Source organism: Bacillus rossius, chromosome 10 (genome assembly GCF_032445375.1).
Source record: "Bacillus rossius redtenbacheri isolate Brsri chromosome 10, Brsri_v3, whole genome shotgun sequence".
NCBI classification, from domain to species: Eukaryota; Metazoa; Arthropoda; class Insecta; order Phasmatodea; family Bacillidae; genus Bacillus; species Bacillus rossius.
Genome location: NC_086337.1, coordinates 52,562,353 through 52,581,467, shown reverse-complemented (window position 1 = coordinate 52,581,467; position 19,115 = coordinate 52,562,353). Strand labels below are relative to the sequence as shown.

At 36.3% G+C, this 19,115-nt stretch overlaps 2 protein-coding genes across 3 annotated transcripts in view; one reads left to right on the top strand and one right to left on the bottom strand.

Annotated features, from left to right (window-relative positions):
- Nucleotides 1-8,116, top strand: part of LOC134536134 (synaptic vesicular amine transporter) — a 145,261-nt gene extending 137,145 nt beyond the window's left edge. Inside the window, exons 12-14 of one of the 2 annotated variants that reach the window (XR_010075766.1) lie at nt 296-429; nt 3,175-3,270; nt 6,152-8,116. Coding sequence is in view for 1 of the 2 variants with exons in the window: in XM_063375726.1 (XP_063231796.1) it covers nt 296-429; nt 6,152-6,220 (203 nt within the window). In the remaining variant the exon portion in view is untranslated. The remainder of the gene's footprint in view (nt 1-295; nt 430-3,174; nt 3,271-6,151) is intronic. The other variant, XM_063375726.1, reaches the window with a different exon arrangement.
- A 381-nt stretch (nt 8,117-8,497) lies between these two features.
- Nucleotides 8,498-19,115, bottom strand: part of LOC134536135 (leucine zipper putative tumor suppressor 2-like) — a 221,479-nt gene continuing 210,861 nt past the window's right edge. Inside the window, exons 8-10 of the mRNA XM_063375728.1 lie at nt 17,765-17,938; nt 15,621-15,727; nt 8,498-12,979 (exon numbers count right to left, since the gene is read on the bottom strand). Of these exons, the coding sequence (XP_063231798.1) occupies nt 12,604-12,979; nt 15,621-15,727; nt 17,765-17,938 (657 nt within the window). The 3' untranslated portion in view covers nt 8,498-12,603. The remainder of the gene's footprint in view (nt 12,980-15,620; nt 15,728-17,764; nt 17,939-19,115) is intronic.

Sequence of the window (19,115 nt, the reverse complement as noted above, 5' to 3'; positions counted from 1 at the left end):
ATTTTTCCCCCCCCATGACTGCAATGGCAATACCGAGTATGAAATAAACAAACCAGTGGACTTAGTCGTATATTTAAATATATTGTAACAATTATATAAACAAAAAAATTATTAATAGAATTTTTCTTAAAGATATATTTATATTAGATAACCTGTAGCTAAAAATGATAGTTTAGTAAATGACAATATTTGAATCACAAATATATTTCCACAAATATATTTAACCAAGAAGTGACAATGTTACATTTTCGGACCGCCACCGAGTGACCTTGATGCCGCCTGCTGTGGTGTGCAGGTCCGGCCCTGAGCGGCACCCTCGTCAACACCATCGGGTTCGAGTGGATGCTGTTCGGGATCGCCATCCTCAACTTCCTGTACGCCCCGCTCATGTACCTGCTGAGGAGCCCGCCCACCAAGGAGGAGATGAAGGCAAGAACTAGCCCCCTCCCCTTCAACCTCCTGCTCTCCCGTCCACCCCTCTTCACCCCCCCCCGCGGGGTCGGTCGCTGCTCTGTTGCTTGGGTCACACACTTCGGCAACGCGCTTCTGTGCGATTTCAAGCACACACCCTATCGTGTTAAAGATAAGACATTTTTCAACATTCACATTCACATCTTACTTAGCGTCCATAAAAAGAATGTCCAAGTTTCAATGGTATACCCTAACAGTTGAATTTAGACGATTTAAAACAAATCGAAGGTAAACTAACGTCGTTTAAATGCCTTATACGTGGGCCACCTAGTCACGGGTGCATCTGTGACAGCGAAGCGGGATAAGTCCAACGCCCGCTGGTGATTCTAGCGCGGTAGGTATCACCTCTGAACCGGCGCAAAATCTTCTCGTCGTGCAAGGGACAAGTATTAGATTCGAACGGTGAAAATAACATTTGATGGCAGAAAAATGAAGACAAAGGTGCTATATACAAGGCCCTTGGACGCTTTCAAGACTCTTTCCCACGCTTTTCAAATGTCCAAAAATTATTCTGAAAACACAAAATTTTACACCCTTTTTCACTTTTCTAATAATTCGTTTTAAAAAATAAAATATGGCAACAGAACTACCAGTTCGCCCCTTACCAGATTCTTGAATGCTTTTTTTGTAAACAGATCTCACTCGGACGTCTTGAGCAGTTTTTGAATCGCGTGGTTTCTTCTGAAGCTGTACATGGTGTATGTGTGGCCAGGTAGGCGGGGTCCTGAGTACAGAAGTTACCTGGTCAGGTCAATCCTACAAGAATATTTGGTGAATTGATTACCATCCCTGAACTCTGAGTAGCAATAAATTAAATGCAATCATTAAAACATGGTATAAAACCCAATAAAGGATAACGACAAGTCAGTTATTAAATTCCACACTGGCATAGGTATTACCTGATATCCACGATGACTGGTCGTACACGCTCCTCCAATCCCACAGGATTTGAAATATATCATCGTTCGTGTCTCCCTCACGGCTGGGCGACGAACGGGTGCTGGAAACTGCCAGGAATTGTGCTGCGAAAAATAGTAACTTTCATTACAATTACGAAGCAGGTCAATCCAACACTATAGTTTATGTTCTTATAAACACTATTATAGTACTACACTACGACATTTCTTTTGACAAATTCAGTCTTCAGCATTTGCAAATATATATATATATATATAAAAAAAATTTTTTTCTTCTTGAAACTCAAATTTGATAAGTAGCGTTAATGAATATTCCGGATAACTTATATTCTTACAAGATGATTAAACATACATCTGTTCTGGTAAGGCATCTGTCAATATAAATAATCTGTTTGTGCCAAAATAGAAAATACATAAATTCCCAAGGCCAGAGATGGATACAGAATTTTTTTCAGAGGGGAAGGGGGAGGTGTGTTTGAAAAAAAATTGAAAAATTTAAAGTTTGAACATGTGTATTCGAAAAAACATACATTCCTATTGAAACCAACACACTGATATATGGGCCCGTAATACTAGCTATAGGCCACCTGACTCCTCCCACAGTCACATACTATCTTCACTGATTTTTTGCAAATTTTTTTCATAGCTTCGTGTAAAGGGAGGGGGTAATCAATCCCTCCCCCTATCACCCCCTACATCTGTCACTGCCCAAGGTCACCATCCATTTCTTTTACCTCCTCAAAAAATAAGGTTGGTATGATCCTGGTACCAAGGCTAATTGTATACCTGCAGCTAGTGGTTGTTCAAGAATATGTAATACTGTGTCGTCTCCAACTGTTGCTAAAAAAATGAGCCAAAAGCAAGGATATACTGAAGAAAACACAATGAACTGCATGATTAATGTTAGAGAATGGCTAGTGAGTAAATTCTTCCATTAATTACTAAAAAATTAAACCTTTGAGAAAGTATTTAAATGAAAGAAAAGCATGCACCCTTTTAAATAAAAATTTAAAATTAATGTACCTATATCATAGATGTTGTTAATTCTCATGCTAAACTAAGTCAGAGTTGAAAAAAAAATTGTTAACATCTGTATTTAAAGTAATAAGAAGCTATATCAAAAATATTTAGTGTTCAGCTTTAAAGGGAATGCAAGAATAAAAATGTTGGGAGAACGTAGTAAAAAAAACTTACAAGATTCCATGATTTAGAGCAGATGGGAAATTTGAGATTTTACATGAAGCAAGAGTTTGGTGGAAAAACTTTGCATTGACGCTGCAAAAATTATCTGCTGCTATGGAAATAGATGCTGTTATTACTTTTATACATATAATGATATTGTAACAGATAATTAATATAGTAAGAAAATTATAACACATGTATCTACATACAGCTCATAAGAAAAAAAGATTTGCTAAGAAACAAATTTATAATGAAAAATAGACTTTGTAACAAAAGTGCTCACAACCAAGAGATACCTGACAATAGTAACTACAGTAAGGTCGATAAAGACAACCCATACATATACTGTAACCACAATAAAGATTAACTACGCAAAGAGCGGGTGAGTGTTTCTAATGCACAAAACCAGCCCATAACTTATTTCATTTGCATGAGTGTGAGAATGTGCATGTAATGTTTAGTGTTCACTTACTTTTTTGTTTTGTTTTGTTTTAAAACAGTTTTCTTTGCTTCGTGTTATGTTTCAATGTGCACTGAAGAAGCTGCTGTGATAGATTTCCATCCAAAATGTTTTGTGTTATTGCATGTGTTCTGTGTTTGAAAGGGCTTGGATAAGTTTGTCAGCAGAATATGTTGTAAGTAGTCCAGCGTCTCCGAAGAGTTGCAATCGGAAGTTCGTCCGCAGTTTTTCTTTTTTAAGGTAAGATTGTTTTTTTTACCACACGCATGGCTTTTTTTTTTACATTTATGAGATAGTTGCATGTTTCCCATATCTTAACTGACTTTTGATGTACCTTGTCACTGCTGGTTGTTTACCTTGTTTTTAAAAATTTTTTTTTTTTTTTTAAATCATAGAAATGGGATATCTGGATTTCTGTTGGAATTGTGTCTTTCTTTCACTCATAAGCAGCCTTATTGAAATTTCTTTCATGTTAAACAAACAACACAAATTTCTGTTTGCCGGGGTTAAGTATAACACCGTACACAGCATAAGCATAGGTCTTCACGGCTCTTGGACAAAAAAACAGTCTTAGTCTTGGTGGATAGGAGTCTGGTGTTGCTCCACGATTGTGTTCTGATTAGCATAGCCATCATACATATTAATACAATAAACTCAAATGTATTTATTCCTTTCTAGCAAAACACACACAGTTAATCCATATAATTTTTTTATCATTATATAGGTAATATTTTTATTATTGAGTTAAAAATAGTTGAATTAAAATGGTTTATTATTGAATTATTTTTTTTATCAAATCTCTATATTATTATTATTGAATAGTATTTATCGGTCTGTTTTTTTGAATATCGCACAAAAACTAATGAACCGATTTTGATAAAACTTTTTGTGTATAAAAGCTTATGATTACATGTAAAAACTGGCATATATTTTACCCCACTACAATGATGGGAGACGGTGATATAACAATAAACCCTTTTTTTCACAACCATCGCAACCAATATAGTGTAAGCTCCCATTTCTACCAACACACTCTTCAACCAATACTTCTATGTACCACATCAATAATATAATTTAATTATTCTATCACAATCATTAACCATTTAACATTCATAATTCTTTAATTAAATGATGTGAAAGTTAAAGAAAAATATATCACCATGCAATTATTCGCACAGACACTCAATGGATTTTATTACTGTATTTCAATAAATTAACATTGCGATTAAAGTAGAGGAAATTGTTATATATTCCCCACTCCTCCCCTAGGAATTACATGCCAAAGGTACTTTTTACTTATTAAATCACACTTCAATTACTTGATTTTGTAATTTGTGGTGGTTGGTTTTAATTTTATAAACAAAATAGCACTTTTCATGCTGCCAAATGAATAACAATTTGGCTAAAAAAAAACTTAAGTGCTATTATAAATTACATACATAACAATCACTACACTAAACGAAATCTTTGCTTTGCCCCTGATCAGGGCAACATGATACATAAAAAAAGGGGGGTTGTCTGTAAAGTCATTTTACGGACAACAATTTTACGTGATAACTTCATAAGAAAACATTGATAAAAAACTGCATACTTTTTAATTTTAAAATATTTTTTACATTTTTTGCAAATTTAATTTAAATAATTTGTTTAAATATAATCACAAACAATTAGTTAAAAAGGCCGCCTTAACCTGTTTGATATTATAGCACGGTGGTTGGCCGGTTCTTGCACGCTCGGCTCAGGCGGAACGTGACAATTTTTCGTGCGTGCAGCCGGCTTCATCGATTTATAAGACATTATCACGTCAACATTTTTGGTAGAGCACGTGATTTCTGTTCAGTAGCAAAAAATTACTTTCAATGGATGAGCTGGGGGCGGAACATCGTGACAGGTCTGGCCTGGAATTTTGCTGTCTTCCCTTGTCTCGTATCTCCCCGCTCCTTGTGAAGTTGGCTGCGTTGAACGCCGACTTGCTCCCAGTCGCGTTCATGCCTGCCAACCTCAAACAGTACATAAACAGAAAATAAACTAAAATCACCCAAGAATTTAAGTTTACAGTTCTTACACCTATGTTGAAAATAACCTGGAGTTTAACCCTGCATTAAGCTGAGGATTCGAAACAATTACATTGATCAGAGGTTGCCGGACATTATACTGATTGAGTGTTTCCGAGAGGCATCAATATTAGACTACTGATGCTGTGTAAGTACAGCTATCATTAAAATCACAAATGTTGTACCAGTATAATTATTTATTCTATTATCTTTACATGTTTCTTTAACAATCATAACTGTACACTTAAAAAAAATACTTTTTTATTATAGGATATATTCATGAATATTAAAATTCGGCAAAAAAATTGAGTTTCTAAATCTGTCCAAAAATAGACTAAATTGCTAAAATAGTACAAACCGTTAAAATTAAGACAGACTAAAAAGAAGTGTGAGTCCTTATATATGCATGTTTAAGTTATACTTATTTGGCATGATTAAATAAAGAATAATGTTAACATCTAACAAAAAAGATAGTGCAGCATTTGTCAAATTAAAGGGAATTAACAAAGTGGCAAATATCATTGAAGCCATATACATTCTAACACAATTTTCTACGCTTGTAAATTATGCATAAACCCTACAGAAAACCAACTGCAAAAATTTTTTTTTCCTGATTGTAGCAATAAAAATATAGGAAGTAGTAGTTGTAACTTTTGGTTCAATATTATGTATATGTGTGTGTTTGTTACAAAAACTATTTTTCATTTATTTGAAAGAAAACCAAGTGCTGTGTCGTGTATCTTGCGTTCGAACACAATTGAAATGAATGTGCACGCACATTGGACTTCCTCCTGTTAAATTTCCATCGCATAGTGCATGCACATTTTGTTGCATTTTTTTATAAATTTCACCCTCAACATGCCTAAAGAAGTACAACTTCCAAAAAAAAAAAAAGTACAAGTTGGCAACTGTGGACATTGGTTTGGCAATTGGATTATTAGCAAAAATATACACTTGCAAAACTGTTTTTTTTTTTTTTTTTTTTTTAAAAAGGAAAAACTGGTGTTTACACACATCGGAGGGGTTATGAGCTCCGGGTGATGGATCCGGCTTTTTATCTGTTCCAGTCGCTCGTCATGGGCGAGAAATCCTCCGTGAGGTACGTCACTTACCAGAACGAGGAGGAAGACGAGTAAACTCAGCACCGTCAGCCAGGCAGTGTCGTACAAAACATTTCACTACCAGAAGCACCCAACTAAACTCAGCAGAACCACACCGGACGTCGACCATGCAAACACAGTAGTTGAACCGAGGTGATGTAAATACGTCACATTAACCAATCAACGAGTTTCCCACGCCACTGACGAGTACAACTTGTTTGGCCAGTAATTTCAAGAACCAAAGGTTGCCAAAAAAAAAAAAAAGAAAAAAAAAATCAAGTTCTGTAACCACACAAGGTATATATAATGTACAGATAATATTATTGGAAGAATAAATATAAAACCTGAACGATGTTGATACTGTAGTCAACACATATTTTTATCTAAATACTTTGTAGTAAATTATTCATGTATTTTTGTCAAGTCCCAACTAAATTTTTTTTTAAATTTTAAATGAATTATATTCTTGTATAAAAAAATAACTTGTTTGTAAACAAATTCTGTATTAGTTAAATAATGAGGTGTTTTATGCTTCAGATGAGAATTTCTTTTCCGACTGCATAATCACTTCAACATAGAATAAAGTTTTCTTTGCCCTTGCGCTAGTATTATGTAGAGTTGTACTTCTCAAGAAATGCCTGCCAACAGGGTATTAGAATTAATAGATATTCTTGGTTTTCTTCTCTTCGCAAATACAAAACCAAAATGCAAGTACTGACTTGACAGATTCACACAATTCTCTAACTTTTTTTTAGTATGTTTGAGCACAGAAAAAAAAAAGGACAATTTACAATGATTTTACCGTGCTGGGAGTGTACAACTTATTTTCGCAAAAATTAACAAAATTCCAAAATAATCTAAAAGCACAGGTTTTGCCCTAATTGAAAGATTCTCGTGAATGGCTGCATGGAATCTAAGTAAAGGGTTGTTTTGAAAAGAAAACCTGTGAACATTGGCTAAATTAAATTTTTGGTGTCACATAAAATTATTAAGTGGATGATTAACAATTGAAAACACTCTTAGTCACACCATTCCAGGAGTCGACACTGGGAATGCATGTTTAAGGCTCTTGTGCAGTAGCCGTCTTCTGAATGCTTCACAAACTGGACTTTCACAGAACAGCATGCATGATTGATGATCATGCAGCAAAGTTTCACGAATGACGCCTCTCAGACCAATTTTGCAGCGTAATTTTTTCCGAACGCCAGAGGATGTTAAAAGCGACGTTTTTTAGATGTGGAAATCTGAAGGGAACAAATGAGAGCGGTCCAGAGGTATGAGAAATTGTAAATTAAAATACGAGGCTGTTTTTGAAATGACAAAGATACACTCTTTACACTTTGCATGTAAAATGCTAATAATGGATGTTACAGTGTATCATTGTTGGTATTATTTTTGTATGCTGAGGTTATTTTTGTTATTAAAGAGTATGAATTTTAATATTCTTCAGGGGAGCCATTCATGCGGCCCTCTGTTTAGATATTGTGAGCAGACAATAACTTGTCAAGACACACCGACATTTGCTGCAGCAATGCTAGCATTAAAACATTGTCTGCAAGCAAAGTTATAGCTGGTTTGGGGTCCGAAAAAACAAATATACATATACTATATATATATATATATATATATACAATCGTAAGATAGCAACATGACGAATACCTCCTGCAAGTTCGAAACTCAAAACCAACTCGGTGGCAAGTTTGAATACTGAGAGGCTCGTCTGTTCAAAAATCTTATAATATGTAAGTGTAAATTATATTATCTTGTATGTGAGGGACACTTGTTATATTCTCTTGATGAAAAACAAACAGGTTACAAACTATATATATTATATACATGTGTTGCAGAATTTCGTGGCAATTGTGAATGAACAGCTTCTTATATTGTATGGTGTTTGCTGAAATGTGGTGCAATAAATAAATAAAGTTCAACTTTCCAGTATTCTATTCAATCCCTGAGCTTGTTTCTCATAACTTCCTCCCCCCCTCCTTTTCCCCCTTTTCCAAAGGAGAGAAAATACTACTGGCAGTACCTTATATTTCTAAGTTTTATACATTTAAGATTCAACTATATGAAACTAAAAATCAAAAATATTTACACACAAATCCATGTCTTGTCCAAGATTACAACATATAACCTCTGGCATTGCCAATACCTGCTTCTTCGAACCAACAGCAATTCAGAATTTGACTAGAAAGATATTGTAAAGAAAAAAAACTGGTTGGATTATTGCTTTTAGGCACAACAGATATAATAATGAAATATGGAATGGTTGTTAAGCTGGTCTTCCAAAATAAAACACAAATACAGAAATTGTATAATTATCACTGTTGCTTTATATCATACAAAACAACTATACAATAAATAAATACTATCATTTCTGATTCAGTCCAGAAACTTGAACTTGAAAAATAGAATGCAAACATAGCAAGACTTTGTATTATATCACTTTTAATCAAAGAGTAATGTTATTTTACATTTCTATTAAAAAAATATAAACATTAATTTCTGAAACAAGCATTTATCCTAAATACTGAGAAGACATTTTATGGTAAATCAACTTTGTGCATAAACTGTATTGAAATTAAAACATTACTGCCCAGTTTGTAATTTTACAAGTTACAAGTATGCTACATTACTCTTCAGATTTTCAATAAAAAATTAATCCTGATGTATCGAGTATCGTTAAATTCCTTCAATTAGGTACGCGATATGTTACAGATGGTGTTTAGCTAAATTCTGTACAAAACACTAGCTACATACATTAATTTACAACAAAACATTACTTCATTTATTTTTACAGTGGTACTTCCAAAACTTTTCAATAAAATTTACATAAGACTCAGATATACTAATGCATAAATTTACAAATTAATGACATATCTACCTTCTCATAGGAGAGATTTCATACCTCGAAACATGTTCGTGGTATGTTTGAGAAATGGCACTGATATGAAATTTTAACAAGAAGAAGAGAATCCATGACACTCATCCCATTGTGAGAGCTAATTTGCAAAAAAAAATATGTACTGTACATTGCTCATTGGAAAAACTTTGACAAACCAGTGAATTATGGTTCTGAATCAAAAAACTAACATTTAAAAAAAAAAATTAGTTTTTGAGCTACAGGCATTTTTTCAAACCCACTCTGCATCATATTATTAGATACTGTGACAAAATATTTTTGTGATGAAATAATAAATAATCTTACTGATAATAACTATTTAAAATAAAATCAGAGATGCTATGCGTTTATGGAAACATTTTTGCGGCAACAATTTTAAATCAGGTAATTTTGACTAGTTTTTTGCTTTAATTTTCCATGTTTTTAAATAACTTGCTAAGTTAGCAAAGTCAATTTTATTTACAGTGTTAATAGTCAAAGTTATCCAATTATAAATTATTGCTGCTGCATATTCGTGCAAAGAGGTTTTCTACCGCAAAAGTATGTCATGTTTGATTTCATTTTGAATTGTTATCAATCAAAGGTTTAAGTATTTATGATTGCATAGCAAAAATTTTTAGTCACAGTATCTAATAATTCGGTGGATGGTGGGGATTAAAAAACTTTGAAATTAATGCTTACAACTGAAAACCTAAAACACTTTTTGATTTTTTTTTAATCTGAACCGTAATTAATTAGCAGATCAACTGCTCTCGGCTAGACGTTGAGTTATAGGACACACTGTAGAATAATGTTTGCACAAACAGAACAAAATTTAACTATATTTTAAGGTTTCCTTTAAAGGTATTGTCTGCTGTAGAGCTTTCATAACATTGGTGTTCAGTTTTCTGTAAGGAGGTTATTTACAAACAAAAAAAATTCTGCGACACTAGACACAATATGTGTTACAACTATTATACACATGGTGTACCCCATGGCTTTATGTTAATGTATGTTAATCATCAGGCACTATACATATGTGTTAAGCATTTATATAGATACATTTGGTACGAGGCAAATTCTCTAATCTTGGAAATGATAAGGAAACAACATACAAAAATACCTTGACTAATCTTACAAGGTCTTAAAAAAAAAAAAACAACGAAGACTGTTCAAGAAAAGCAAGAACCCTCGTTTCAGCGTGCTGCTTAAAAAGTTGTGTGGAACGACCACACGAACCTAAAGCACAGAGTACTGGAACTGAGACGCACACAATCACATTTGACGTAAACAAATGTAAGAAGCCGGACATATGAGCAGCACTCTTCAACTCCCAGTGTAATAAAGACAACTTCTCAGGAAACGTTATCTGCAGTACGCTGTGTTCTTGTTGCGTACAGGATGCTAAGTAGCTAAACAGTTTTAGTTCTGATGAACATAATCAGGCCTGTAACCAGATGTTGACCAGAAGGGCTACGAATTCCAATCAGTTCAACACTGCTTTAGGGTCAGTATTTTTAGGATCCAATGTAAAAAGGGTTCACTTGACTGTAAAGTACGTATTTTTTTTTGAAATTCTGAACAGTAGAAAAATTGATTAAAAATTTAATAGCTAGTTTTGCAATGACACTGAACTAGTGTGTATCATAATAGGAATGCAATGAGATGCGTAACTTAATTAGGAGATATTGAAACAAAATATAATATTTATGAGATTCAAATATTTTTTTTAACATAGGTAATATTATTTTAATTTTATGTATGTAGTCTTCATATAATCATTGAAAACTGCTTTTTTCAACTCCTGAGTTACCCTTTCCACCTATTTCCTCAACAAAAAAATATAATTTTTTTAAAATTTTGGTTTTTATGATTACCGTATTGCAGATTAACTATCACAGATGTATCATCAAATTTTTACTGTTTTCACGCTACACTAACAAAACTGTACAACTGTGTCTCTGTAAAAAGAACCATCACAAGCAATTATTGCATATTCCAAACATGTTTCCTTCGTAAGAAGTTGCGATCGATTACACGGGTGAAAGTGCACAAATTACACCATTAAAAAAGTTCAGGCCTGGTAAATACCACCAAGTACAGCTTTATGCCAGTGTTTAAACCACAGCACAGACACGGAGGAAAAAATTCAAGATCGGGTACGTACATACGTAATTTAACATTGAAAAAAACATAGTGCAAAAAATTCTCGTTGAGAATTGAAGGATGCAGTTTCGAAAGCAGCTATAACTTTCACTAAATGTATTTTTTACTTTTGTAAATGTATGAACTGCAACAACAGAAGTAAGCCACAATGTCCAAGAACAAATGAAGGTATATTGAAACTTGTTCAACTAGACTGCAGTGAAAGTGGTGACCGATGCTACGATATATTCCAGCTATTCTGACCACATTTGAACACTTGTTAAATGCCTTTCTTCAATTGAGAAAGCATCAAAATGTTAAACTACTGGTCCTCATATGTATGTTGTCTGATGGAACAGCTGTAAGACTGGCTACGATTTAGGTTTAGATATTGCAACCCATAAATTCCATCTTGGTTTCAACAGTATTTAGGTCATAATTATTTTGATAATTTACTATGGAAAATTTGTTTTAATTAAATCACAGGCGATAATTAAATGCAAAGCTGGTTGCTACAAATGGCTTCACCTATGAAATTCCTACTGAATTAATTTTTTTGGGAATGAATACATGCATAATAAAACTGTTATTAGAAATTACCTCATTGTCTCAGAAAATTTCTTGTGTACTGAATGTCTTAATGAAGTTAAATTTTCAATATCAAGGAGGTTTGGTCCCATAACCTTAGGTTTTTCAAATCTTTTTTTTTCTAATTTTAATTATGAGCTATTTATATTAATTTGTATCTCAAATTTGTGACATGACAAGGCACAAAACTACATCTTCCTGCATTTTTGTACCTTGTTACAATCTGACATTCAATAACAGGCTGCAGTCTGTAACCACATGGAATAAATAACTGACTAAATCCTGCGGGTAACCACAACTAACTGTCGTAATCGTAACTCGAGTAAAAAAAAAAGGTTGAACCAACAGGTGCCATTTCAAGCAAAAAAAAAAAAGTAACACTGCAAAATAATTTAACATCCAAGATGGCACAGCTTAATCCAGTGGTGTAGCCAGGATTTGTGTATGGGGGGTGTTAAGAATCATGCCCCCCCCCCCCCCCCCCCCCCGGTATTAAAGCAATGGGTTCGGGGGGGATCCTCCCCCTGGAAAATTTGGATTTTAATAAGGTGTAAAATAGCGCTATTTTAGCAGTTTTCGGTACTTAAATTTAAATATTGTAATGGTAAAATTTTTATTAATTTTAATATGAAATAATTAAAGATTTGGTGCTAGGAGGGGGGGGGGGGAGGGGAAATTTGAACCCCTAAAACCCTCCCCTGGCTTAATCCCCTTAGACGACGTGAAATTGCTACGGCCTAGCAACTGTCGAAACTAAGCTGGCATAGTTTCGGTGTGCGTTGTTCCCTGTTGTCTCGGGAGGTCAGAGCTCGATGGTCTGCCCCATCTCTATGGCGGGCAGCTGCTTCTTCCGGGCCGACCCTGAGCCCAGCTGCAGCTGCGCCGAGAGGCTCTCCACCTCGGACTCGAGCGTCCTGGTGCGGTGGAACATCTGCACGTAGCCCAGCTGCAGCTGCCGCTGGTAGCGCAGCACCTTCTCCTTCTCCTGGGCCCACGTGACGCGCTCCCGCTCGAACGCCTCCTTCTGGCGGCGGAGCTCCGCGGCCAGCCCCGGGCCGACGGCGTCGTCCTCCGTCGTGGTCGTCGTGGTCTCCTCCCCCGGGTCCCCCGTCTCCCCCTCCGCCCGCCGAGCGGCCTCCCGCAGCTCCGCCCCCAGCCGCTCGTTGTCGGCCCGTAACCTGCCCCCAAACCCCGCGCCCGCCTTCACACGCTGTCCCTACTGCAGTTCATCTCACAGCAGTGAAGACAAACACAGAGCCTGAATCCATGAGACCAGTGGTTCCCAAACATTCCTTATAGGTAAGAGACCTGAAAAAAATTTGCGGGTTCATTTACGTGCTATGCTTTAGTTCAAATAATTATACCCAGGGGCGCAACAACTAAATTTCCAAAGGGGGGGGGGGGGCAATATACTTTTTTATAAAGAATCATCGATCCGCCCCTATTAAAGCGGGGCGGGGGGGGGGGGTGTCTCGGGGGTTCCTCCCCCGGGAAAATTTGTATTTCAAGGTGGAAAAATGGTGCTATTTAAGCAGTTTTATTATCTACAAATTGATTACACAGCACTTTCTTTGCCCCCGTTTGCCCCCACTTCAAGGTTTCAGAAGGGGGGAGGGGGGCAAAATACCCTTGCCCCACCCCCCTGTTGTTGCGCCCCTGATTATACCTTAGTGCTGCTTCTGCCATTGGTCCACTGTTAATATCTGGAGGACTGGATGGCCAAATTAAGAGACCCATCGCTCGTGGAAGTGTCGGATCACGGGCCACCCAGTCGAGACGACTCACAAGTCAGCAGCCAGTGAACAGTTGGCATTTGCCCGAGTGTGTAAAATATATTGGAGTCCATCCTGGAGGTCATTGAACACGCAAATTTTTCCGGTCTCTACTTATAGGAATACCTCCACGGTCTATCGGTCCATGGTGGAGTAAAAAAAACTTTATTTTTTGTATCGCATCCCTTCCTTATGTATGTATAATTTACCATCAAATATTGCATATATATATGCTTTTTTTAAGTTACTGATTGATTATTGATAAGCAATTTGTGTTCTGATTTGAAAATGGTCGACAAAATATAAGCACTTTGTAGCAAAACAGTTATTTTTTTACAATATATATGTGTGTTTGCACACTATACGATTTGTTTCGATTTTTCTTATCTTTCCTGATGGTTTATTCGATGGTTTCTGATAAGATATATGGGCGAATTCCAATAAAAACTAAATATAACACAGAGAAGCATCTCAATACACCATACAAAAAACAAATGTAAATTAATAAACCATAAAGCACTGAAAGGCAACTAAAATCATGTAATTAATCAGTATTTTTAACCAAAACATTTAAAACCACAAATACGTAATCACTTAATATGAATAGGTATTTAATTAAACAAATTTAATTTTTTTTTTTTTTTTTTTTACAAACATCTTTGTACTCAATAGATTGGATATATTTAACTCTTTTTATCTTGCAACTGTTATTTCTATCTTATTTTTACTTTATGACATTGGTACACTTTTTAAACACAAATATTTACCAATTTATTTTTATTGTTCCAAGCAGTCCTGTCCAAGGCATTTTTATTACAAACTAATGTATTGTAAAAGTGCCTTATGTATCAGTCAAAACGACAACTTTTTTGGTGAAAGAAGGGTCATATTTGTTCAATAACATACAGCATTTATGAACAAACAGAATTAATTAATAATAATAAAAAAAACAATAACACTGAAATCAGTTTTAAAAAATGCAATTGGCCTATAAATGAAACCATAAAATCTTGCCGCTAACTATGGCCTGCGGTAAGGAACCTGAATCAGCACTGGCAGACAGAGACTGGGAGACAGTGCATCACCGCCGCGGAATTTATTGCAATTCACCATTATATATTGTACCTAGTCACATCCGATCCCTTGACCTGATATCCCTAGTCTGTGTTGTGTGTAAAGGTCTCAGAGTCGATAAGACATTAGCGGGGACATGATTAAATGGTGAATTGCGATAAAACCAAAATATCACCGCAAAGCATATGTCAATACACCATACAATACCATATTGCAAGTTGATACATCATTAAGAACCGAAATCTAACTCAAAAAGGAGAAAAATGAACTCAAATTACATTATTTTCATTTTTAAATAACAATAAATACTACTTTGAATGTAATTTATTTAGCATGAATTTTGTAACAAAATGTATTAACTAAACAGATTGAAATAATAATGATAATAATAACAATAATATAATAATAATATGTTGTTTTATCTTACATCTTATCATAGTACTAGGTTTTTATATTAATTATGTGGGCACATTTTTCAAATACAAACATGCATATTAGTTTATTACCAATGAGTTTACTATATATAAATGCATACTGTGTCAGTCAAAATAAGATATTAGGAATTATTTTAGTTTATTTTTTCTTTAATAACACACCTATTTCGACGTGACAACGTCTTATAAATCGATGAACGCCGGCTGCACGCACGGAAAAAGCACGGCTTATCGTCACGTTCCGCCTGAGCCGAGCGTGCAAGAACCGGCCGACCACCGAGCGAGAAAATCTTCTATAATATCAAACAGGTTAACTAATTGTTCGTGATTATATTTAAACAAATTATTTAATTTAAATTTTGCAAAAAAAAAAAAAAAAAACTGTAAATAAAATTTTTGAAAATTAAAAAGTATGCAATTATTCATCAATGTTTTTTCATGACGTTATCACGTGAAATTATCGTCCGTAAACCGACTTTACAGACAAAACCCCCCCTTTTTTTTATGAATAAAGACAGAGACGAGGGTGGTTCAGGTACCTGTCGGTCTCCTCCGCCTGCTCCTTGCAGCGGTCCAGCTCCAGCTTCAGGTCTCGCAGCTGACTCTTCAGCTGCAGGAGCTCGTGCCCTTTGGAGGTCTGCTCGGCCTGTGGGACACACACACACCTCCCTACAGTCACCCTACCCTGCCTGCTTGGACGCCTCGCGGTGAAACTTCGTCACCGCGGAGCGATCGCTCGCCGGAGCAAAGCTCCTCGGGAGAGAGAGCTTCCAGATCAAAACGGTTCGCAAACTGTTCGCCAGGGAGCACTTGGCACACGCTCTCGAATATTCACACGTGGTCATCGCAGAGTACTTGTGTCCAAACTTAAAAAAAAAAAAAAAAAAAAAAAAACGCTGTTAAACCGTTTTGTTAAAACATTGAAAAAAAAAAATCACTGGAACACATCAGGCTTACGTTTCTTCACGAACAGAAGAATTGACGAACTTAACGTATGTTTTTTTGTTTTGGTGTTTTAACATCTTTGCTCTCAGTATACGCAATTTGGTGGGATGTGTTTTAAGACTTTTTTTTGATGTGTAAACAGCTTAGCTCACGGTACATGGCATTTGACAGAGGTGTTTTCGTGAAAAACGGGACGGAAGTCGATGAACGGAAATGTGTAAGCAAGATGGCGGACCTACGTGTAGCAAACGTAAACCCATATATAATCATTTTCGTAAATATTAGGAGAAGTACCAAATGTATTAGTGTGCCAAATGTAACTTTATGATGGCGAAACTACCTTGAAATATATTTGCTAAACTAAAATAATGACGTAAAAAGTAATTTCACACTTTAAAATATGTAAAAAAATGGCATTTCACTAATTTTTATAATACATATTATCCTTCTTAACACCCAATAGGATTAGTAGAACAGTGATAGAGCACACGCTTGTTGATCTCAAGGAATGTGGTTGAAATCTCATCGGTGGAATTTTTTTAACTTTTATAATAACATTATAACATGGTATTATTATAAATCAAGTTTAAAAGAAGGGTTAGTATTTTTTCAAGTCTTTTCCACTTTTATCGGAGCTATTTCGCACCATGCGCGTCTCTGCCTGAGGACGGGAGCAGATAGCAGTTCCCGAAACGTCGCTTGTTTCTGATTTGGAAAACTATTGTGTTTGTTTCGTCTTTTCGTTTTGTTGTGTTTTTGTCTCGTTTCAACTGTTGTGCTGAATTTTTTTTGGGGTTCAATTCATCATTTGTAGGGCTTTTTTGTTCTCTTAGTCCATTTTTCTTTGTTTCTGGACCATATTCCTGTTATGGAATATTATGTGGTGTATATATCCTGTTTACAACAGCAATTTTTGCTTAATTTGTGTTTTTTCTTTTGTTTTTTTTGTAGTTTTCTCCTACAGAAATAAACGTACTTAGCAATGGCGTATGTCCAAAAGCTTACATCAAGTCATGCACTCCCATTGCACAAATCTTTCAAAGATACTATTTATAATAGTTTAAAATTTCAATTTGTTTAGTGTTGCAATCTGCGCATAATGGTAGCATGCAACATTTACGATTCGGGCATCATATTCTAGCGGCGGGCGCAGAAAGTATGTACGTGATTTGCATCCAGAAATTTTGTTACTGGAAAATGGAATATTTTTTATTCATAAGTATATTAATGGAGCTCGTGATTATTATTAAGAATTGAAAAAAAAATTTTGTGTCTGGGTTTCGTATTATAAGTTTATTTGCAACACGAACAACGTGAGACCACACGACCAAGTTTATATGTCTACACATCACTGACAAGTACTGAAAGACTCGCTCACTTTATGAACATTTAACAGTTGTAGGCAGGGGCGTAGCCGGGAGGGGGGGGGGGAGGGGGTTAGGGATTCAACCCCCCCCCCCCTTAGCAACCAAAAATCTTTAATTAATTTCTTATTCATCACTCAAACAAATTTCATATTAAAATTTATAAAAATTTTACCCTTACAATATTTAAATTTAAGAACAGAAAACTGCTAAAATAGCACTATTTTACACCTTAAAATCCAAATTTTCCCGTGGGAGGACCCCCGGACCACCACGCTTTAATACGGGGGGGCCATGCTTCTTAACACCCCCCATACACAAATCCTGGCTACGCCACAGGTTGCAGGCCACCGGGCCCTCGGAGGTGCGCTCACCTGGGAGTCCTTGAGCTGGGCCTTGAGCAGGGACATCTCGCCCGTCTTCTGGCACAGCCCCCACTCGGTCTCCTCCAGCCGGCCTCGCAGCAGCTCCACCTCCTGGCGGAGCTCGGCCGCCTCGCCCGAGGCCCGCTCCAGCTCCTCGCGCAGCCTCTTCTTGTCCTGCTGCAGCTGCGGGCACCACGCTGCCCTCAGCCCGGGGTCCACTCTCTCGCTTACATACAACCAGCAGCACCGCTCTCTTACATCCATCAGCACCACTCTCTTACTCACAACCAGGAGCACCGCTGTCTTACTCACAACCATCAACACCACTCTCTTACTTACAACCAAGAACATTACTCTCTTACAACCAAGAACATTACTCTCTTACTCACAACCAAGAACATTACTCGCTTACTTACAAACTAGGAGCGCAAATCTGTAGGATTCTCAAAGGGGGACCTACATTGCCCGAGTTTTGTGCGTGGGTTTTAACCGACACATATGCATAGTTTTGACTTGTACGTTCACTACCCACTTTTCACAGTCACGCTCCTTAATGCCGGGGGAGGATCCACCCCACTCACGGATCTACGACCATGACTGCTGTCATGGGGACTTGGCTGTCAGATTTCCGGATACTTCTACATGTTTATATAAATATTAAATTACATATAAGCGCATATGCATATATAAATTAATAATAGTGTATGTATATGTAAATATTTATTATGTGAATATGTGCATATGCATATGCACCAATGTGTTTTTATGATTATATGTTTCTATGCATATATATGTGTATATGGATCAATGTGATTGTTAGGGACCGGAAAAATTCGCGGGTTCAATGACCTACAGGATGAACTCCATAGTTCTACGTACGCTCGGTCAAATGCCACCCACCCACTGGCTTGCTGTCTTGTGAGACGTCCCAACGTAGCAGCCTGTGATTCGTAAAAAGCTTCGGTGGGGCGTTTCTCGTTGGCCCAGAGTCCTCCAGGTGAGTTGCGAGCCAATAGCAGAGGCAGAACTGATGTATAACTACGAGGGTTATTTTTTTTTCAACCTCCGATCGGCTGTAATAAAAAAACGGGAATGAATTGGAAATGCAGAGGGTATTGGAAAGCAGGTGCATCGGTACGACAAATGCCCCAATATGCACGGTGATTATGTGGAAAAATAGAGTAAAGATGTACGTTTCTTTTGACATTAAAATAATTTCCCAATTCATTCCCGTTTTTTTTATTACAGCCGATCGGAGGTTGAAAAAAAAAAAATAACCCTCGTATTTGTATTTTAGCATATCGCGAGATGAATTCGCGAATTTTTCCGGTCTCTAGTGATTGTCAGTTTACACTTTGAA